This window comes from Egretta garzetta, unplaced genomic scaffold, assembly GCF_000687185.1.
Source record: "Egretta garzetta isolate BGI_Z169 unplaced genomic scaffold, ASM68718v1 scaffold424, whole genome shotgun sequence".
Classification (NCBI taxonomy): Eukaryota; Metazoa; Chordata; class Aves; order Pelecaniformes; family Ardeidae; genus Egretta; species Egretta garzetta.
Window position 1 is genome coordinate 2,486,219 of NW_009259489.1, and position 23,751 is coordinate 2,509,969.

Consider the following 23,751-nt stretch of genomic DNA (forward strand, 5'->3'; position numbering starts at 1 on the left):
GGAAAGATTTTTGGCGCTAAGAAATGTGAAAATGCAGAAAACAAGGAAAATTGCTTTTCAAGGTTGCTGCTGAAAGAACAAAAAGCACACCATAGTATTATTCATATACATCACTTCTGACAGCAAATTAATTATTGTATTTTTCCAAGATTTACCCATAGATAAAATGGTAACCTGGGGGCAAGGGGGAGTTTTGTGCATTACCAACAGTATATTACTTTTTTCAACAGAGAAAACAATTAAAGATTTTGCTGAAAAGGACACATTTTTCTCTGTGGGCACTGGTGCCTCAAGCCATGGAAATATCAAAATGTTTTCCACAGTTACTCATTTCTACTGAGATAAAAGAGGAATAATCCATCATCTGCTTGATTTTTGTGAAGAAAGTAATGAAACTGCAGTGGGAATATTTGAAAATATAAGAAGTTTACTAAAATCGAAGCTTTGAGCTTCAGTCATGCGTTATTATTTGCAACTGATAATGTTAATACTAACTTCAGGGGACATCCCTTTCTCTGCAATCTAATTAGCAAATACTTTTTCCAGCTATCTGGCCAGCTCATGAACCACATGCAGTAGCAAACACAGTACAGATATGTCATCCTTTAGTCCTGAGGATTTAAATCCAGTAATTTCCTCATTTTCCAGCAGAGCTTTGGAATTATAGGATATATTTCATTCTACAAAGCTTTGACTACATAAAAATTTTGTGGCATGCCTCCACAAAGTATGCTTTTTATAACTTGCAGATAAATGGATCTTAACACTTTTCTTAGGTTTTTTAGAAAGATGAAGATGGGGATGAGAGACCCTTCTGTGAAAACTTTTTTTCCCCATTCCCAGAGTGACAGTAGTTTGGTTGATGGTTTGGTCTTTTTTCAAATTATAATCTTGTTTATGACACATTCAGTAGAAGTGAATTCCCAGGGAAAAAAAAATTAATGAAATAGTCTCAGGTCCCAAATGAAAATCCATTCTAAAAACAAATCAAGGCAAACAGAAAAGAGAGAAAAGACTTGCCTTCAGTTCACTGTACATTAAAAAAAGCTGAATTCACACTTTGATTTCAGGAACATAACCTGATTCACTTGCTCTGTCTGAAAAGAGACCATCTTTTTAGTAAACTGTAATTATTAACCAAGTGTTGAATCTTGATAGAGGCTAGGTGTGGATTATTTGTATCAGGAATCACACACAGAAAGGGAGCTGGGAGTAGGTGCTGGATTTCAGGAGTCCTGTCCTAGCCAATGCTCTGATAGTCTAACATGCAAGACAGACAACACATACCATTTAATAATATGGAACTTAGGATGTCCGAAATGAATAGTGCAGGAGCAAAAAAGTATATCTGAGAAAAAATATATATCTCCTGAAATAAAATGCTTGTGTTTTTCCTTTGGTATCCCCTAATGCTGTGCAAAAAAAAAGTGGTCAGCCTCTGCAATGATTTCTCAAGGATTTTTAAAATACTACTCTGGAATTCTTTTTTATTAGAAACTACTTCCACTGGAAGAAGGATAAGTGACTTTACACAGATAATTACAGCCTGCTCTGAAACATAAACACTTTCTTAAGGCAAGATCGTAAATTCAAAAGTAAAAACCAGTCACTACACTCTCATATGTCTTCTAAAAATTCTACTATCACAGTTAGAACAATTAGCCTTTCCAGATCTTACCGTGTCATAGAAAACCTTAGTACTCCACAGAATATTGCTCTCGAACATTTGGTCAGTATTTAACATTATGACCTCACTTGGGAAAGAGCTGCCTTTTTTTTTGCCTTTTCAGGAGTTTCGAGTGCAACAAGAATTTACTTGCAATTCTAGATGAAAGGACTGCATACATAAATGTATCAACTTAGTTGTCCATTTTTTGTGCACTCAGAATTGGTCCAACTGCACATACATTTCTTTCAAATAAATGCACAGATAAATACTAACAAAATTATAATCCCACTTTTTTGATTAAGTTGCCAAGCTACCCATATTGACCCTGCAAAATGCTCATCTATTTTCATGATAAACAAATGGTATCAAGCTGCTATCTAGCTACATGTTAATTACAGTATCTTAAGAAGGAAGTTATACTTGGTTAAGTTTTTTCTTTAATCAATTCAACCAAATTTAAACATAACTTAAGTTTGGAGGTAGGAGGGAGGGGGTAGGAGGGACACAGTCCTAAAGTGAGGATGACAAGATAGGCATCACATAAAAAAGGTGCATTGCCAATACGTTTTTGGATCAAAACTCTATTCATAAATTTCTTGTCACCAGACTTTCTGTCACCTTCTTTCATATTTCCACTTTTAGATAATGTCCTTCTTTGGCCATGTAAAACCCAACAGTTATTTACAGTAGTCCCACAGTGGTGCTAGTAAGACTTGTCAGCAAGTATGAAGCCCGCGATATGGGCTCTGATTCAGCAGGCAACTTTATCACACCTGCATGTTCAAAATTTAGTTTTGGTTATTCAGTTATTAATGCAGCTGGTGGAAACCTGGAGGTGACTGTGGTATGCGAAGATTTTCTATAGATAATCTCAGCAGATGGCTTATATAGCGTTCCATTCTTCTTGTGGACTTTAGCAACTGCTTTTATAGGTTGTTGTTTTCTTTAAGTAGCACAGAAATAGCCCAATAAAATGACCATGGCTTTACTCCTGTGTGCTCACGCATTTTTTTAATATTTAAAATTTCTCTTAACAGTAGTGAAATCAGGGTCCATTATTTGTCAGGTGATTTTGATGACTGCATAGGATGTCCTCATACTTATTTCATTCATTGAATAAAAGAACCAGAACATAATAGGCTAATTTTATCTTATTTCCTAGGAAATCCTGGTAAAATACCAAGCTAGAATTCAAGAGTTTACCTCTCTGTTCTTTCAGGAATACAAAAGAGCTTGATCTCTTCCCTTCATCTCTTTTTATCTTAAGTTTCTCTTCCTGCAGATGAATGATCTTCAAGGACTGCAGCTCTTATTATTATGCACTGGTGTTATTACTCTGCGCTACTGCCCAGTGTCATAGGATGATTTACTTTAGCAGTTAGCATGCAAGAAAAAAATTCAACATTTTCATTTTTAATGTGACAAAGACAGAACTTTGGGTTATTTTCCATAATTCATATCACCATTCAATCCTTTCCTTTTTGTGTTATCAGGATTATGCTATTCTATTTCTCTGAAGTAGCTCGCTTCACAGTTTTTCTTTCTGTTACAGAGCTGTTCTAAACTCATGAATCCCTTTTGACTTTAAGAAGCTATGCAAGGCGTGTAGGAGTGCTCCCCAACCCCATTTAAGGGAAATCCTTGTTGTTAAGTTGCTTCTGAGCAGATTAGAGGAGAGAAGGCTGAGAGCTCCAAGTTAAGCTCTTGGCTGGACATCACATCTTCCCAGAATTATTATCTCTTTGTATTTGAGGGGGAAAAATCCATACACTCAGTTAGCAAACTTCTGAAAAATATAATGTCTGACAAATATCAAGGTACAGTATTTCTGACCTATGCTCACAATATTATCAGAAGAGAGCACAAAACTTTAATTTATTGAGAACTTTGCACTCAGCCACACAGAACCTATATTCTGTTTTGTCTCAGCTCTAGGCATTATTAATGAAGAAAACAAATGGAAGAAGGAAGATAAAGGCCTCAGAGAAAGCAAGTAAGTGCAGGTTAATATGAAAAACTGAACTGACAGATGGGTAAATCTTAATCAAAAATGGCAAATAATAAATGAAATTAATTTTAAATAATGCAATCAAAACCAAAGAAAGCCCAAAATGTTGGGCTTAAAATAATCTAAAATAACTTAAAAAGCAAAGTTTACAACAAATACTGTACTGCATGAGACAAAAGACCCAATTTACCACAGGGAATGAAAAAAATAGAAGATAAAAGAATGAGATATAATGTAAAATCAAAATAAGGTTTATAAATAAAGCATGAGAAAGTTCAAACTGTGGTAAAAGGTGCCATAAGAAGTCAACTAGTAAGGCAGTATTAGCAACAATTTTTTTTTAATATAAAGAGGAAACTATTTTTGTAAATAAGGCTATTTATAAGGTATTTCTATAGAGAAGAAACTAAACATGGAAATAATAATGCAAAGTTTACTAATCAATATGCATTATTTCCCCACACACACCACACTCAACAGAGAATATGAGTCTGCTGTAGCTTGCAGACAGATGACTCAGGCACCAAAACTTGTATATAACCCTAAAGCACATAAGGAGTGAATACCACAATTACATTATATATAAACCACATAATATACTATTAAATTAAACTAAATATAGCAGCTAATATCAGCAGTATCATTCTTCATTTTGGAAGCTGGTCTATTTTATACAAGACGATCTTGTAAATGAATGTATCCCTCTAATGCATATATATCTATCTACACACATCCTTCTTCTCCAGTGGGCAAGATGTTGTGACTGCCAATTTTTCCATATAAAACAACTACATTACAACTGAACATGCAAACTAATTTCCCAATTTTGTTTCTCCTTGAAATCAATTTTTCTATGAGTATTTCTAAAAATCCAGTCTATTCAACTTTTCTTACCAACATTTCTTTTGGATCAAAACCCATTTTTCTTCTGACCTGGCAACAGATGTGAGTTGCAGAACAGCAAATTTCAATTAGATATTAGGAAAAATAATTTTACAAGGGTGGTCAAGTAGTTGTAGAGGGTGACAGGGTCTCCCCTCAGCCTCCTCTTCTCCAGGCTAAACAACCCCATTTCTCTCAGTTGCTCTTCATAAGACTTGTGCTCTAGAAAATGAGCTTTTTTTTAAAAGCTCTTGTGTTTTGACTTGAAAAGGAGAAAATGCAGTCACCGGTACTTCCACCTCAAGGATCCTAGCCATTTGCCTTTGCCTTGACTTACCCGCTTATGAAGACGTTCTGCTTCCTCCTGATACGCAGCAAGTTGTTGTTTCCATTGTTTTACATTGGCAGTGGACTCCAGCAGGGCTGCTGTGAGCTTAGCGTTATTACCCTTGAGCGTGGCCAGTTCTGCCTCCCAGTGCTTGCTGATTGTCGAACTGCAGAGACAGAATGAGAATGGTCAGAGCCACCAAATCTCTCCCTGTTTTCTTTTCTTAAAATGTCTTAGATTTTTTTTTCAAAATATCCAGGAAAAGAAGAATTATGCAAAAATCTTATGACTGAATGTCTAAATGAGAATCTAAACACTCAAATAATCAAAACTATAAATTTTTGAAAATACAGTATCATTATTGGAAAACAACCTCTACCCTCCCAGTTCAATAGGGCATCTTTTTTAAATAAAACATTAAGAATGACGAAATCCACATCAGCTTCCCAAAAGCAACAGTGTGTAATCCTAGAATAGGTATATGATCAGTCACTATTTTAATATATGTGTATTGAGTGGAAGCACTTTTTTAATCTGCTACTTTATGAAATATATTGCAGAAAAATATTTGTCACCAACTTAAGAGAGCTAATGTAGTGTTTTGGAACTACAGCCTAGTTGTCTTAATGCAAGCCTTCTATCCCTGAAATACGCTTTCTTGATTAAGCACCATATTGAATTTGTACCTGCAGACTCAAAGATTTTGAATTTCAACACCATAACACTATGAATATGCCTTTTCTCAATAGTATCAGCAAAGAGACTAAAATGCAAGGAGCATAGAGACTTTATTGTTGTATTGCAAAGAGGAAGCCAATGATGGGGTTTATTGAAGTAGCCTATGGAGGAACGATCCTTGCCTACAGTTTAGTTACTCTCTGAGAAACACAGGGCTTTAATTTCCACAGGTAATGAGTTTGCCATCATCCATAGACCCTATCTTTGCACTCAGTATGCAAGGCAAAAACATCTCAGACACATCAGGTGAATGTATTAGTATGCAAATTGCACATTAATGTTTACCCATATAACGCTAACACCATATGAGGTGCACACCTACATGGAAAACACATACAGAAAATTTTGTCTAATTGGCTTACTATTAAAAACATCATTGAAAATCAAAGATCTGTAACTCTGGCCAAAATGATTTTGTATATAGGTTTGTGATGAATTATGAGGAATTATTATAGCCTAATTATGATAATAAATACATTTTAATGTGCTTAATTAAATTATAAATTATTAATACTTTGCATGTAAGTTTAAAGGTACATATGAACAATAAAACATTCTGCCACCATTTTGTCCACCGAGTTTCTTTCTTCCATTTCATGCATGTGCACAGCCCATCCCTCCAAAGCATATTTCAAAAACATTATGATGCCTATAAATGCTCCTTAGGTGTTCAAAATGAACCAGCCTCCAAGGAACATTCATTATCAATTCAGATCACATCTACTGTTTCACTAAAACATGATGTCTGATGCTTCCACACTCCAGCATTACCTTCCCAATACACTGCTTCATCCCCTTGAACAGGAATACAAGTTCCTTCAGAAGAGGAATACAAGTTCTTCCAAATTGCTCAAGCATTTCATGACCTATTCAACTAGCTAGAAGTTCACCACTGGAAATCTTTTAAATCTTAAATGACTAGACTAATATAAAGATAATTCTAGTTCATCAGGGAACACCGACTCATATTAAAGAAGATGAGAACAAATTTCTGTAACAATGTCTGTTTCCCTGATCAGATTTTTCACTTACAGTAGCACAGCAGATCAACAAATTCTGTAAAAACATGCTAAAACCCCTAGTTCATTTTCATATTCATAACTCCTCCTTGATGTTCTGATCTGCAAACAAATATCCATCCAAGCTTCTTCATGCAAGTGAGTAGTTCCATTTAGTAGTCCTGCTACGTCAGGGCTAGTAGCATATTGTGTGTGCATGACACCTATCCATTTTTAAAAAATGTGCCTTACTACTCATCTTTCCCCCAGAAGAAATACACAGATAAGATTTTATACTGATGTAATGGAGCAGATTAAAAGCTTTGTATCTGGGACAGTTCCATGATGAGAACTGTTTGATCACTTAATATCCTAATTTAATAAGCAAACAGGGAAGAGAATGGATTTTTTTTTTCTTCAATGTAATGATTTGTATACCCACAATGATACAAGGTAAACTTCTAAGCCAGGAAGATTCCAGAGGACAGATTCTCAGGTAGTGCTAAGGAATAAAGCGAGGGGGATTAATCTTGTGTTTCACCTTCACCTTTGCCCAGTGCCCATACTATCCTGCCAAGAAAAGTGTCAGGAGCTCTTAATTTATTGCCTCTATGCTGGAATGTCAGCATTAAATAGAAAGCATGTATTTTCTGTTACTGCTATGACTACCCTGGTTCAAAAGCTAGAATGTTTCTTTGGAGCTGGTTATTTTTAAATTGGTTGTTCATGACAGGAATGCACCAGTATTATTTCTCAACTGTACTTTTTATCCCTAAGAGATCTACACAGTGGGCATGAACACGTCTATTGTAATGCAGATGTTATTTGTTTGTAGCATATACTAGTTTTTTTTCCACAAATAGTTTCTACTGTATCTTCTAAAGGTTGTACTATGGATCCAGAAAATAGAAACATATTACTTAAATCAGTCTAGTTTTGTCTCTGATAATACACAATGACTCCCCAACTATTTAGACTTATCCTGTTTCTTCTTAGAAAATTCCACATTCTCTGACATAAACAGAACCATGTAATGGATATCATACCAGGAAATACAGAACCAGAGATGTGAATTTTTTGTTTCAAAAAATCATAATTTGATTAAAATAGCCCATAATCAATCCTGCTGCCTTACTTTTTACAAATACTTTCTTGACAGACTAAAAAAGAAAAAAAAGATAATTAAATTATGCTTTGTGGATTATTTTGGTTAAAACTGGATTTATTTGGATTTAGATTAATTATTTTAGGACCAGATAAAAGTACACCTACAGTAGGCTGCTCTTAAGCTAGACTAAGAGTACCTGCATTGATGCCTATATCTGCAGAGCTACATTGGTTCAAATTTATCAGCAATTCCACAGAAGAAACACATTTGGTTCAGACACAATGTGAATTCTTCCTTGGAAAAGAAGATGCTGGGGCTAACACCCAGCAGAGGGAACACACAGATCCAGAAGCTGAAGGACCTGTGTTGAAAATTCAGAGGGCTCCCAAAAACTGCTAGAGCCCATGGCCAGAATTTTGAAGGTGGAGCAGCTGCACTACCATCCCTCAGGATAAGTATGGGAGGGCTGCATATACTCTATCTCTCTAGAATGTTTTACTTAATTCCTGTTTGAACGGCTTTTTGCTAAAAGGAATTGATTTTGCCCTTGATGCGTTAGATTCTGTCATAGGAAATACACACACAGCTCTGTAAGGTCGTCTTAACAGTTGTAATTACCTAAGCCAAGCTCAAATCATTCCTCATGTGTTCTGAGATTATTTGCTCTAGGAAGCACATGAAATATGGGCACTTACTCCGTGATCAAAGTGATCCAAACTGCAATGCAACTTCAGTTGTGCACTGTGGTGCAAGGAGCAAAGCTGTATGTATACACTGGAGGACACAGGCGTACACGTCTGCAGTCCTGTGGTGCCAGAATTCAACCTGCATACATGTTTTGTTTTGTTCTGAAAGTCATCCATCCCTTTGCTGGCAGTGTCACAATTTCAACAGTCATTTCTTCAGACCTGTCAGAATTAACATCACTGACTGCCTGGCACACTCAAAGTTTCAAGACTTCCAAAAAAGAGACATCCTTAATGCTCTTGCTTGTTGTCTGTTTCTCAGCGTGAAAAGCTCCACCAGACTTTTAAAAATACCCTAACAGAGAACAAAGCTTGGTCATTTCACTTGTGAAGCTTCTGAACATCTGAAAATAAGAGAACAAGCTGTTTTGCATACATCACTGCATGAATGCCAAATACAAGAGGAAGAATGGGCCTTTAATGGATAACAGCAAAATATGAGTTTTATTGGCTCTGCTGATCATGCTATACAAAAAAATGCTTTCATAACAGAGGTTTAGGTCTGATTGCACAGAAAATGATCTTACAGTGACAACTGTTCACAGGATTGTAAGCACTTCTTAGCAAGTGAAAGGTCAAAACTCTCCCAAATCTCTGATCCTTGATGCTGGCCACAGTATCTGGTACGTGTGTAATATCAGACATCTCTGCACTCCGAACACCACATGGTGCTCCACCGTCAAGGCAGAGGACTCAAAGTCAGATATTTAACATCTGCAGCATCCAGTAATTCGATCACTACCACAAAACACTCCTAGATCAACTGCTGGCTGGTATCATACAGCCTAACTGTGACACCCCCTGAAAATTAAAGTAGGAGTCGATGATCTTCCATACTTTTTGGTATTCTGACCAATAAACATCAGGCCGATCTCCTTTCTCATTGGGGATTAGTTACAACCCCAGTAAGTCACTGAGGAATAGCTTTGCTATCTGTCCATCTGTGACCTGAATAGAGTGCCAGAGGCTATAAATGCATGATTATCTTTCTCTGCAAAGTAGGTCACTTAAGGAAAATTAATCCAAAAAGCTCCAGTCAGCATGTTTAGCCAGTTGGAGAAGGCTTGCAAAGGCAGGGGGCGGGGAGCACACATTCATGAGCCATATTCAGAGTGAAGGTATTTTGAGAGATGCCTTCATGAAACAAAGAAACAAAAGCAGGGCTCCATCACATGTAACGTTTACTTGGGAAGACAAATGCCATCACTCCAAACATCCCCCCCCTTCCTTCTTCCCCTAGCTTTCTATGCTGAGCATGACGTCCTATGGTATGGAATAGCCCTTGGGTCAGTTGGGGTCAGCTGTCCCAGCTGTGGCCCCCCCAACTTCTTGTGCCCCCCAGCCTCCTCACTGGTGGGGTGGGGTGAGAGGCAGAAAAGGCCTTGGCTCTCTGTAAGCCCTGCTCAGCAGTAACGAAAACAACCCTGTGTTACCAAGACTGTTTGCAGCACAAATCCAAAACATAGCCCCATACTAGCTACTGTGAAGAAAATTAACTCTACCCCAGCCAAAACCAGCATAGCAGTTCAAATCAAGATATGTTTTCTGCTTTTTGAATCAGTATTCCTTATTCATTGTTTGCTAAGTTGTATGCAGTACCAATGCTACAAAACATGGTTTAAGCTTTATTTCAGATTTATAGAAATAAAATGTATTCTGAATTCTGCTTTATTAATATTTTATGGGGTTTAATATTGGATTCATTGCATAAAAAGGATTAATTTAAAAATTGGATTTCTTACTGTAGCATAGTCATGGTTTCAAAGAATTACAGTTACTCAAGAGCATGTAAATTGTTTTCTTCAGGCGTCACTGTGATCTGCACTGCAGGGGTATGGCAAGCAGTGCTGTCTTGGGACAGCAGAAATGAGGAGGAATTCAGCTGAGTAGAGAATGGAGCACCTTCACCACAAAATTTAGCAACTGGTATAGTAACTAAACAATAAGACTTGACAAATGAACACAGCAGAGTCCCTGTAGCTTCTACCCAGATTACAAATAGTGGCATGCGTTGGAAGCAGCCTAAGAACCTGGTGGAGTGAGCGTTACCTATCAGCAGGAGAGGTATGTCAACCATTCGTTGTGTGGCAGCAAGGGGTGATCCTTCCTGACAGCCTTGCTGGTGAGCCTTAAGGAGCAGTGCTTCACACTGAAGGGAGCAAAGGGGGACTGGGAATGATTCGGTTCTGTTACAGTAGTATCCAAGAGCTCTAGTGAATTCAAGTAGTGTAGCTTCTTCTCTTTGGAAGCATAGGGCAAGCATTTGGGTTTATGAAAAACTCCCTGGTGCATTTGGGAAGAATTCGGCACAAGGTCCTTATGAAATCCTCCAAATGAAATAAGCTTCAGATAACACTGAGGTTCCAGGCTGGAAGGGTGAAATCTCTGCAGTGGGCTACTCTTGCTGTTGCCTATGAATCCCAACGAATGATGTGACTGTCCCATTAGATGGACACATTGACTCTGCTGGCGCAGAGGATGAGTGCAGCATCCCTCAAAGTATTCCTAAAAGCTCAAAAGAATCATCCTCTCATTCATGCTGCAAATGAGTTAAGCTCCTCACTTCATCTCCTGATTTAGAAGAAATTGTAAACAGGCATTTTGGGAATTTTACCCCTTTTCAGAGATACCAAAAGGAATCTTCTGTGGCCTTCTAGCAAATGTGTAAATTTACTTCACGACAGAAAGGATTTAAACATGATGGTTGTAGAGCTTGTCCTGCTGCTGGTCCCAAGTACCATATGCCCTCAGTATTGATATGGAAATTTCTCCCTCTCTCTTGAACATTCAAAGCAAAATTTGAAACAGAAAAAGATTTTGTCATTTACTTTATTATACCTAATTAGGAGTCCTAGAATAAGTGGGAAGCTGAAGAAAGAGCAGTGGAGCAGGTCAGGTCCTACCTCACCATTCCAGGAAGAGGCAAGAAAGAAAAGGTTTGAGTTGTTCTGCCATTTCAGTCTTCATACAAAGCTGTCTGCTTGTACAGGCCCAGCAGATTCAGCCGCTTGAAAGATGCTGAATTTATGTACGTGAGGGACACAGTCATCTACAGTATAGTTAAATAATTAAAGCCCATCAAAAGAGGGAAAGCTACGGTAAGAATGGCAGCTTTTGTAAAAAGAAAACCTAAGGAACAAAACAAAATTTCCTCTTTACCGCTACTGCTTATTGTCTTATCTGTAGTTGTGATTAACTGGACACATACAAAAGGAAGTCTTATTTGATAAACTAAAATTTATTTTAAAAGGGTAAATCCTCTCAAATTTATAATCAAGAGATAATTACCAGGAAATTGCTGTGAGTTAAATATTTTGAGTGAGGCCAATGAAAAACTAATTAATATTCAAAGAGATCCTTATCCTTAATTAGAGTATTCAAAAGAATTTTTAGCAAAGGAGGATAGCTCCCCTGGGGAGAGAACTAGGAACATTAATGGAGCATGAAAGACTTGTTCTTCCCTTTGGGATAAGGAATATCTACATCATCTCAATGGAGTTACATCAGCACAAAACCAGGGAAACATAGTTGTGAATCAGCCCTTCAGACTGGTAAAATGACAAATTCGATCATAGCAAAAAAGAAGAAGGAGGCCCTTGAAGCACGTCGCGTTTTAAGTGAGGTCACGAATAACAAAGCCACGCACACCTAGTGGAAAGTGGGAAAGGCAGCTGAATGGCTGAAATCAGCAGAGGTGAGCATGGCTTTTCTTTATCATTCTCTACGAATGTTGAAGGTTTATCCCACTCCTGGATATACTGCGGTTTTTTGTTTTGTTTTGCACACCCCTTTGCTCAACTCAGGGCTACAACATGCTTGAACTCCCAATTTCTGTGTCAGTGTAGAAGACAGGAATGCAGAAGCTTTTTTCGGCAAATTTGGCCAGAGGGGTGCTTATGGAACTAACACAGATTTCTTTTTCAAGGTGTTTCATGTACGATCTTTCACTTTCATTTAGCCTTTCAGTATGACCATGCTCTCCGATTCTGCATCGTCCAAAGTGCCCATGCAGCCCATGGACACAAGAAGAGTTGCCTTTCCAGTTCTGTCGTTACAGGCTGTCCTGTTCTTAAGGCATCTCTTGCGCTGTACTTTATCAGCTCGCTGGGGAAGGGTCCAGATCTTTGCAGACTTCACGGATGAAGATGACCAAAGAAGTTGAGTAATGGTACAGGGTCTTTCCACGATACAGCAGACCGCTACGCAATGCAAATTGGTGGCTATACTCTATTTAGATCCACCACCTAAATCCAGGTTCTGTATTTTGTAACACAGCTTTCATTCATCACAGGGCCCATAAGAAACCACCACAACACAGACCGCCTTTCAGTATGGAAGCTTACCACTGAGGAATAGACTGGATATTAAATTCTTTTTAAGGAAGGAAAATTTCACAGAAGTATTCTCTATGGTAACTGAGCACAGTATTCCTGCAGAAGACAACAAAATGCCCGAGTATGGTGGTGTTCACTGCTTATTGAAACACTAAGAGTCAATAGCAACAGAAGAGCTCCTGAAAGGTACACCATGGGATGAAGAAGATTGGGTATTAACACAAAATTAATGCTTCAGCTATGATTTTTATCAGTCAGGGACTTAGATCCCAGTCCTGACCCAAGCTAAAGTGGAGGACAAAGAGAAAGGTCACTCTTCTCCACAAGAAACAATGACGTTTTCAAGATTCTTGTATGGTCTGCTAGTGTACGCTGGATGTGTTTATATAGGTGACGTTTAAACTCTGTTTCTCATTAAACTTACACTGTTAAGAACAGTTTTATGCATGTCTTTTGTACACTGTATCACAATGCAAAAGACTTGTATTTAACCTGAATCATCATGGTAGCACTAAGAAAATCCCTGATTTCTCTGAAGAAGCTCAACCTTTATTTTAGTTTTATTCTTTTAAGAAAGACTCATTTTTGTCTTAGTCATTTAATTTTTTATAGTAACAAGACACTAGGTTATCTCTTTATGAAGGCCATAGTGCACAAGCCAAAATCAGTAACTGTCTTGTAAATTTTAGCCCTTTGCAAGAGCAAACACAGCTAATTTCTAGCTTTTTTTGCACTAAACATTAAACCCTTGTAGACCTAACATTTATCACATACTCTGAAAAATTAAAAAAGATTTGCCCTTGCTCCCTTACTGAAATTGCTTATCAGTATCATTGCAAGTATTTTAGTCTCATGCCTGTGAGCCCTTGCAGACCCAAAATTTTATCACATACTCTGAAAAAGAAAAAAAGATTTGCCCTTATTCTTTTACTGAAACTGCTTACTGGTATCACTGGAAGTAGTTTATTCTTGTGCCTGTAATGTATCTCATATTTTTCACAACAGATACCCAGGAAGTTTTTTGTAGTGCATTAAACACTAGGCATAATTCCTTGCTGTTGTCATGGTGCTGAATACTTAAAATATTCCAACAAAACCACATTTTCAAAAGCAACCTAAGTTATTTAGGAAGTTACATCCCATTTTCTAAAATGACTAGGTACTTGGCTGTGAAGAAAGTAACATTGACTTGGGCTCCTATGGTACTTAATCACTTTACAAAAGCAATTAGATGATGTGTTTATCGGCAAGTCAGATACCAGGACATGAATTATGACAACTTTCATGCTGGAACTCATTTGTACACACAAGAATTTAAAGCAGTTTAACTGTAAATTCACACTTTGAGTTAGTATGGCTTAATTTTACTGAGGCCCCTGGCTAGACAAAACGCTGTGTGTCTTTCAAAAACCCTACCTATAGCAGCAATTTGTGTGTGCACTGAACGAATCTGTGCTCTGTCAGCAATGTAACAGAAGAGAAGAGAGCATTTGACTGCCTTACACTTCTCTCACCTGGGCTTTCATTCATGGCGTGCTATTCTGATTTTAAGAGTTTCTCTGAATTGTGCTCTCAGTTACACCTTGGTGAGTTTGAGAAGATTCCCTAGCTTCACCACAAAAATGCTGTGGTAGTAAGGACAAGGAACTACTCTTTTCCATCTCTTTTACCTCTGCCACTAGGTAAAACAGGGCCAGAAAGCCCTGGGCTTCTGAAGGCCATATGGACTGGGGAGCTCGCACTCTCTGCAAACCACCCGGGTCCGTGTCAGCTGGCCAGACAGATCCCAAGCACAGTTTGCACATAGTCAAGTTTAGCATCCTTCCATCTCCACAGTCTTCCAAGGATTTATGTGATCTGCAACCCTCCCATGCCCATCTGAAACACTTCTGGGTGTGCAATGCATATCTGTGCTTTTGTGTAAGGAGAATACCACTCCGGTGGGTGGCAATGCAGCCCTCTAATCATTGTGGGTATGTGGTACCGGAAAAGGACTCCATACAAAACAGTAACTGTGTCTTACAGCCACAGGGACTCTGCATGGGTGCAGAAGAGACCCAGCGTCATTGCAAACACTGAACTCAGCAGGACAATCATTAAGCTGCAGGGCCTCACAACTCCGCGACCAGCAACAGAAAGACATTCTGTAGAATGACGTACAGAAATACTTACATGTGATTAGGCAGTTGCATATGGATTCTGAATTATGACTATTTGGCCTTCAACCAGCTAGTGCATTAGGTTATCTTACCATATCAAATAATAACTACTGGTGAAATTCATTTTTTTGCATTACAATCGCCAGTTTGCTTATCCCAGTAAATACAATGACATGCATTAACTGCACAGTTAGTGCAGGAGATGAACTGTCAGCTTACATGCTGACAAGAAAATAATTTTATTCCATTAAGGGAACAGAAGCTATGTGAGAGCATGGCAAATTTAATTGTTTCATTTATCTCCTGTGATAGACATACAGTTACTTAGGAGTCAAAAGCCTATACATAAAGTCCAAACTAAACCATCTATGGAGCTGACAGAAGTACTCTGAAGAACAAGCAGTAAGTCGCATGAACTATATGTTCACAGTAAAACATTTATGGACTGTATAGGTTTGAACAAAACAACTTGCAAGTGAGTTGCAACACTTGTAAGTGGATACTGCAACTCACATTTTTTTCCATCCCAGCTTTTTAAGAGAATGGAAGTATTAAATTTGCCTTGTTTAAACCAAATCTGAATCCAAGAAAAGACTAAATTTCTTGTGCTATGTTGATCCTAGAGTCAAACTTACTAAACAGTGATTAAATGGATGAAAAAAGATTAAATTTAATACCTAGGAAGTGTCTGATACAGGCAGTTTTTCTATGAACTACAGGTTAACACTCAGAGGAAGCAGTCCCTATGTAAGTTTCTTTCTCTCCCCTATCGTGAAGAATCCGGTTTTTATAAGAAAACCTAATATGGCACCTTTCTTAATTCACTGGTAGTTGCTAGTTTTTATTTACTCAGTCTAGGCAAAGTGATCCTAGGTTTCTTTCGGCTTCTCCTCAGAATAATACATAGGTCAGATGATTCAGCTCAAAAACTCCACTGGAAGTTAAAAATAGAACAATCTGTAGATCCGTTCTTCCCAATTCAATACTTAATTGACACAACAGTTTCAAAGAAGACTATAAAGCTTGGCTGCCCACTTCTCTCCCCACCCATCTTACTTAACTCATCACAAAGCCAACAGGGATGCCAAGAGTCTGAAGTTGCACATAGGTTGTGCTTGTTGTGAATTCGCAGACAGCAGAGCAGGGGCACAGCACCCATCCTTTCACGAGGCTATGCCTATGTGCCATGGCACTGTTTCAGCACATTTCTTTTCTAATACTGTGAGCTCTATTTCACTTTCCCTGATAAGGCACCTATACTAGGAAAAGGGTATGGCAAGCAGCACAATGTGAAGATGTTTAAAAGCCAGCTTTCCTGAGCCTCCTGCTATGCTGAACGTAAGCCTGGCATAAATGATCCCTGAAGTGCTGAAGTAGAATTAAACAGGAATACTAAAATCTCTGGAGAATGTAGAAAGAAGGTGCTACACAATAGGTGTTGTAATCTAATTACATTATATTTCAGAGTATTTCCTAAATAAAGTGAGTCGCAGTAACACAGAGTGATCAGTTAGATCACGCTTCAGGCACGTAGGAAACTACTTCAGCTGTCCTCTTAAAATTCAGGCCATCTTAATCTGAATGTATTGCCTACACGAAAAAGCATATGGCTTCAGACAGTGAACCCGTATTTTACTTCTACACCTATTTTCACTTGAGTGAGGGAAAGAAACCCCTTCATTTTTCTTCCTTGGCCAAACTGCAGAGTTGGATAACTTACTACAATTCAGTCAATTTAGTTTCAGGGCTTTGGTTTGGTTTTTTTCTCTGAGCTATGTTGTTTAAGTTAAATTATTTCTTAATTTCCTTCATGGTTGTAGTCTCTCAGAAGAATGGTTTCCACTATTCTAACTTTAATTTTGAGACCAAACTCTTTGCATTTCATGACAGGAAGACAACATATTATTACACCGCAGTACCACAGAGTAAAATCTGCAAAAGCCACAAGGCTACAGTCGAAGTTCATCACAACAAATGGACCACACATAATGTTTTATTGTTGTGTACTTGAGAAAACAGAGTCCTAGACATCCTGGACACTTTATTTCAGCACCTTCACCCAGCTCCAGTTTCCTTAATTTGCCAAATGTCTTAAGAACTGGTTAAAAAATCCCTCTTATATTCTAAGTTCATTGCTGATTTGTGCCAACTCAATTCATTACAGACAAAACTTGATGGCTTTTTGGTGTCACTGTGGAATACTTTGATGATGCTTATGAATTGCCAGTTGTCTGCATCTCACCAAAGTGCTACTCAGCAACTTAAATTCATCTCAGCAGAGCCTCCTGTTACATGATCAAAACACTGACCAACACAAACCACTTTCTGCTGTACTGCAAAATGTCACTGGCATCTACAGTGATATTAAAGGAACTCAAAAGATGTGACTGTTTAGGTATGGAAAGCTTCCCTAAAGCATAAAGTTGACGGAAAACTACAGGAAATGTTGATCTCCATTTACCTGCATTCCCCATTTTTTTCTTCAAGCTAACTCCTACCTCAAGAAGAGAATATATTACTTCATATTTCTGACAGAAAAAATATTCCACTTCTGTGTTCAGGTGTGCCTGCCCCTAACCTCCACCCGTGTCTACAGGAAGTAGGTTGATGCTTTCAAAGTTCCACTGCAAGGGGTCTGCCTACTACAGTGTGACGGAAAACAATCACGATGACACAATTATGTTCAACAGCACAACTCAGGCGGAGCCTGAATACTGTTTGTGCATTCAGACACATTCTGAGATGGCTTACAATAAAGCAACTTTGGACTTTTACTCCATCAACGAGCTTTTACTTGTCTTCTAGGGGCTTACGCTATCTGGACAGGAACCATGACCTGGAGAGCAGGGAGAGTGAATGAAACAGCCCACCACGGAGTCACAGCAGGGTGACAGAAACGCCAGGGAACATGGCACTGTGTTGCCTCCATAGAAAACAGGAAGCACAACCCTGGATCATAATATTGGCCAGGGGTACAACTTAAGGCTGAACCTGGTGAAGAGGTCTTAGTGGATGAAACCCATCTTCCCCAGGGTTAGATGTTTAAAAGCTAAGAGAGGTTAAGTATCCTGAGATTGCACTTCATCTGACTGGTCTTAGCTGCCTATCTAAGAGGGGATGCATCAGGCACTACAGAATTCCCTCAGGTGCAATTTTTCAACCCCAGTGTCACATGGATGTGGCAGAATTTGCTGGCTCCCCCCCAGAAGACCCAGGCCACAGCATTCTCCAAAGGAATGACTACCCTAACTAGGTTTACTTGTAAAGCGTCCCTCTAAATAATGGAGAAATCTTTAGCAATCTTAATTCATGTGACAAAACCAACACACTCCAAAGAGTATCATATTAGTAAAATAGCATGGAACTTTTGGATCAGACATGAAACCAAGCTTTTACTTCATGTGAAAATTAAGAGCTCCTGGTCTTTGGTCCTACATCTCTTGCAGGGATACAAAATGATCCCTGAAAGGATACACAGATACACAACTTATGAATTTCAGTCAGCTCTATTCCAGACAAATTCTAGAAAAAAAAAAAAACTTTGATGAAAGCTATTTTTTGTATGAGAGATTCATTTAAATATGAAACAATTCTCTGAAAGTATACACTAAGTTAGTATTCACACTATGTGCTTTTAATATAGAGAGTTTTCTAAATTGCTTTTCTCTGCTTTGTCAAACTTCTGTTTTTAAATATGCATACTTTCAAGAAGTGGGCAGAGGTAACCCATTTGGCTGAATCCTACCAATATACATCTAAGACCAGCAAATGGTTTCATCAAGTTTACCATGGTTTCTTTGCACCACGCAGACAATTGTATGCTGGCTCTGGAGTGGAGAAGTCAACAGACACAGCACAGTTAGTGCTAACAGCACAGTTAGTTCCTAAGCTACACGTGCCTGGGAGTGAAAAATATTCTTGGGGACAGAAGTGCTCATGTAGCTCTATCCAATCCTCCTTTCCATGTGACTGCTGGAGGATCCCATACCAGCTGCTCAAGGTACAGTTGCTAATTACAGTTGCTAATTCTGAAGCTTTAACTATGGTATCAGAGAGGTAGCAAAGGAATAGGAGCTGCAGCCACCTCCTAAACCCATGCTCCATCTCTGCTTCCTTTTAACCCAAGCAGCATTTGGCACAGCACCACATCAATCTCGTATCTTCAACAGGGAAAGAATCCACAGCTTACATATTTGTTGCCAGCTATCATTGGCTCTGACTTTCATGGTCAATCCCCTAGGAGAAAGTAATCTAAGTGATTAAAAATCAGCTAATTTTTAAGTCTGTATGGGCTTCATTAACATCAGCTAAGCACTATATAAATGGCAAAACCCATGGATCCAAGGATCCATGTAGCACATTTTAGGTGAATCCACAATTAATAATTCACCAAAACTTAAAGTGGAAACACTTAAGATGCTTGGCATCTTGTAACTCAGGTTATATGTAATGTAAATTCTCCTACCCCATATCAACAGTATCCTTATAAATGGCAGTAGGAATAAAATGAATGACAGGCTCTTAAGCTTAAACTTCTGCAGAAGATGGTGCTAGCCGGACTGACTTCTGTTTCTGGAGTATACCTATTCTCCAAGGAGTTAAAAGGGGAGTAACACAGAAAAGACTAAAAGGAATACAAAAATCCATACAGTTAATTGATCGTTTAATCTCCAGTGTGAGTTGTTAAAGGATGAAGGTATGTTTATTTATATTCTGCTTGGAAGTTTGAGAAAAACGAGCTCTACACTGTTTCAAGAACAGTAATTGTTTAGTCATTAACGTTGTCGTCATACTTGTATGTTTATCATCCATCCATCCAGACAGCAGTGAAAACATAACCTGACAGCGTATCTAAGATTTCAGAAGTGGACATCTATCTATGTATATATGTGCAGCTTCTCATATGAGAAGTCCTTATATTTCATGATCCACCTTTATACCTGAGATAACACAGAAAGCAGAGCAACTTGTTGGTATCAGTAAGAGAAGGACTAAATTGGTGTCAATCAGATGGCTTCAATGGAGCTTCACCTTCACTAAAATGTACTCAGTTACACTTTTTTCTCCTCTTCCCCCTCCCCCCGCTTCTTAAAAAATACTTGCTTCAAGTATTCCCCTGGGTTTGGCCCTGATGCCTAAGAAACTCAGTGTATATCCTTTCTCTTAGAATAAAGCAGACAGATGAGGTACAGCCAACACAGATCTTTCAGAAGAGCAGAGAAGCAAATAAAACAGACACTTAACCTGGTGCAGGTTAGATGGGCCAAGTGACTTGGAAACACAAAGAGCCTACATTTGAAAAGAGCCACTAACTGAAAGGTTTGGGCTTTTTTTTTTTTTTTGTTTTGCTGGAGTTGGTTCGTTTGTTTGTTTGTTTGTTTCAGGTGACTTAAATTTAGCTCCTGTCTTCTCAGTAAAGCAGGAAACTAATTTCTGGTACAGAATCATAGAATGGTGTGGGTTGGAATGAACCTTTAAAGACCATATAGTCCAACCTCCCTGCTATAGGCAGGGCCATCTTTCACAAGAGGCTGCTCAAAGCCCCATCCAACCTGACCTTGAACACTTCCAAAAATGGTGCATCCACATCTTCTCTGAGCAACATGGTCTGTTGTCTCATCACCCTCATTGTAAAAAGATTGGGTGAAAATATTCCAGTACTTGAGCAATCGAACAGCTGAAGATGTTTTTTCATCAAAAACACACACTTCACAAATATTCAAGGAAGTATGGCTTTGGGGGGCAGGTTTATGTGGGCTTTAAAAAGAGTAAGGCTGTATTTTGAGAGTATATTGTTGCTGTAAGTTATAACATATTTCAATATACCAAAACTGACAAAAAGCCAAGTTTTCCCCTCTTGCTAAGTTTTTTTAAAGCTGTTTTTTAGCTTGTGGACTTTGAACTCAAAACTGTTCAGCAACACTTCAATTTCCTTTACTTCTAAGGAATGACAGAGGCATTCTACCGTGACTACAGTGACTGTAAGTTACACTAGTTCGTCCATGTTCTGTATATTGATTTTCCAAAATAGCCCGAAGTTGACAATAAGTGAACCTTGAGAGGAGTAAAATACACAAGAATCAAAATAAGATAATGATGCAGATTGTTCTGCAGCATTCTTAAAAGTGATCTGAAGGCCACAAATCTTCAATTCTCTTTAATTTACTTTCTCTAAAACTGTGTAACCTTTTCAATAATTTCTATGTGGAAGGGAGTATGTATTCTGAAGACCAGTTCTAGACTATTCTCCAGTTTCACAGAATCAGATTGTAACTACAGAGTCCATTTAGAGGCAGAAAAAAGTAAATGAATGAGTCTGGAAAAGTTTCTTTAGTTTACCCATATAGATGGTTGCGTAAGTGTTGTATTTTAAGTGGACTAAGTCTTGAAATGAAGCTGCTACACACTAGCTACAAGGAGCCTTTATCTTCTAACATATACTTCTGAGTGGCCGTTGGGGCATAATTTGAAAATGTCTCTTTGGAGAGGCAAAGCACATGTGTGTGCAGATGGGTGCAAACTGTGTGATACTCTTACCTGCCATATGAAAGTCTTGTTACAAATAGTCAAAATTCCAAGCTCTGAAGAGCCTCCCTCTACCTCCTCATAATGAATTAATCCCAGGCTGAAGGTATTGGCCTGAATGGTTCGCCTTATCTTGGTCATGAAATACTTTCACACATCAACTTTCCTAACCAATGAGGAGACAGTGAAGTTTGAGAGATGGGACTTTGTGAAAAATGTTTGTCCTGCAAAACAGCCTCTCTGCCTTTGTTTTTCACAGAAGGCTTCTCTTTTCAAAGGTCACGACTGTTAGAAAATTAATTTGAGACTCATCAGATCAATAGCTATCTGTTTTTTTTTTCCCTGGTAACTTCAGGTGTTACTGGCTTTCTGTTTCTTTTCTTCAATGGGTGGCTGAAAAACTGTAAGTATGCACTGAGGCTTCCAATCCAAACAAGACATGACATTTGTAGTTTCAAACTATTAAGTCTTTCCACAGATGACTTTTTAAAATAGAAAGCAATTCTATGAAGTGGCTACTTCCTCTCCAAATTTTTCATTGTACTTTTTTCTGGAGAATAGTGCATTGAGACCTGCAGCATTTCTTTCACGTTTGTTCTCGTTGATACACTTCTCAGTTTTGAAAAAAAAATGTTTGAAAAGACTCTGGTTATAGTTGGAAATGCTGACCTAGCTTCAGCAAAATTCACCCAGAGGGATCTCTGGTGTATTAAAGACAACACCTTGGGCTCCTTCATGGTGTCCGGGAAAAGTTCAGTTTGGAGCTTATCCCTACTTACTGGTTGAAAGGTCTCCTATGATGACACTAAACAATATCAAAAACACTGATGGAAGAAGGCTTAAAGAAAACATGAGGTATCAACTGTCCACATAAGATCTTCTATAACTATCATTTTAATTATTCTTGAAATGATGATTGCATGTTTAAGCTTACAACTCACAAAACAACAGATTCTAAATGATACATATACAAATCATACCATAAAACAAACCTCACAGACACTGCTCACAAATTTAGACAAGCATACATACTAGTATCAAAATGCACAATAGAAGATGTTCATTATTCAGGTAAATTACTAGGGAAATGTAGAATAAAGATAATAGCTCCTCCACCAATGCCTAAAAATTACAAAAAAAAAAATCACTGTGTGCTAACACATTTCAGAAAACTGTATTCTTGAAAATACCTAACAAAATTAATCACTGTGAATTAATGGACACAACCAAAAAAACCCCAAACCCACTCACCCTACAGAATCTGATTGAGTGTTAAGTATCATATATCCCAATTCACAGAGCCAATGTTTACAGTTGCTGAAATGTTAACAAACAATCTTTTAATGTCATCCATACTTTGGATAGGTTGAACGCAATTAATGTATTTTAGACAATGAAAGTTTGTTCCTTAAGCAAGATAGTTCCTTTTTTTTTTTTCATTTTCATTTTTAGTGGGCATTTTTTTCTTATGTAGGTGATTAAAGGGGGAAAAAATTACATAGTACAAGTAGTATGTTTTTGATTTGGTTTTATTTGGGTTTGTGTGTTTGGTTTTTTTTTTTTAAATATAAATCTCATAAGGATTATATTCCTCTTCTAAGAACGTACTTGACAGATATGTTTCAAGAGTGCTCACTTGTCCCTGAGGACAGTATTTATATCATCTAATTTCAAACACCCAGCTCACATCGTCTGAATCACCCCTTGGAGCTCTCACTAAATAAACGGCAGGAAGTAGATAATTCACATGCTCCAAACTAGAACGTGCTTAGGTGCACAAGGGAGATGGTGAAATTACTCTCTTAAGTGCTAGGCTGTTTTTGGTTTTAGCTCTCATCCATTCCCTCAGCCATTAAAATTAGCTCTATTAGTTGCAGAGTGTCTTCATTTTGAAGAGCTAAGAAATGCATACACCATGACCATTCTTGCAATAGCAGAAACAAGTCCTCTCCACCTCTCCCACCATTCCTAAAAATATCTTATGAAAATGTTACAGGATGAGGTGTATATTGCTGTTGTCATGTTACTGCTTTAAAACCTTTTAACGGTTTAGTATGTATTCCAAAGATACCTTAAAGAATTTTTAGAAATTGTCACAATGAGGAAAGTCAGAGACAAGAAAAAAAATTACACGAAGACAAGGTAAGATTTTCCTTTCAAATAAAAAATTTCCTAGCAAGAACTTTTATTTTGAAGGCTAGCCTACTTGAGCTAGGTCCCAGCATCTTAGGCAGAAGTGCAGGAGTGCGGGAAGCA

The 23,751-nt window shown here is 38.0% G+C and overlaps 1 protein-coding gene across 1 annotated transcript in view; it reads right to left on the reverse strand.

The window, feature by feature from the left end:
• Positions 1-23,751, reverse strand: part of HOMER1 (homer scaffold protein 1) — a 61,992-nt gene that overhangs the window by 12,289 nt on the left and 25,952 nt on the right. The window contains exons 7-8 of the mRNA XM_035892809.1: positions 11,018-11,048; positions 4,897-5,053 (exon numbers count right to left, since the gene is read on the reverse strand). Of these exons, the coding sequence (XP_035748702.1) occupies positions 4,897-5,053; positions 11,018-11,048 (188 nt within the window). The remainder of the gene's footprint in view (positions 1-4,896; positions 5,054-11,017; positions 11,049-23,751) is intronic.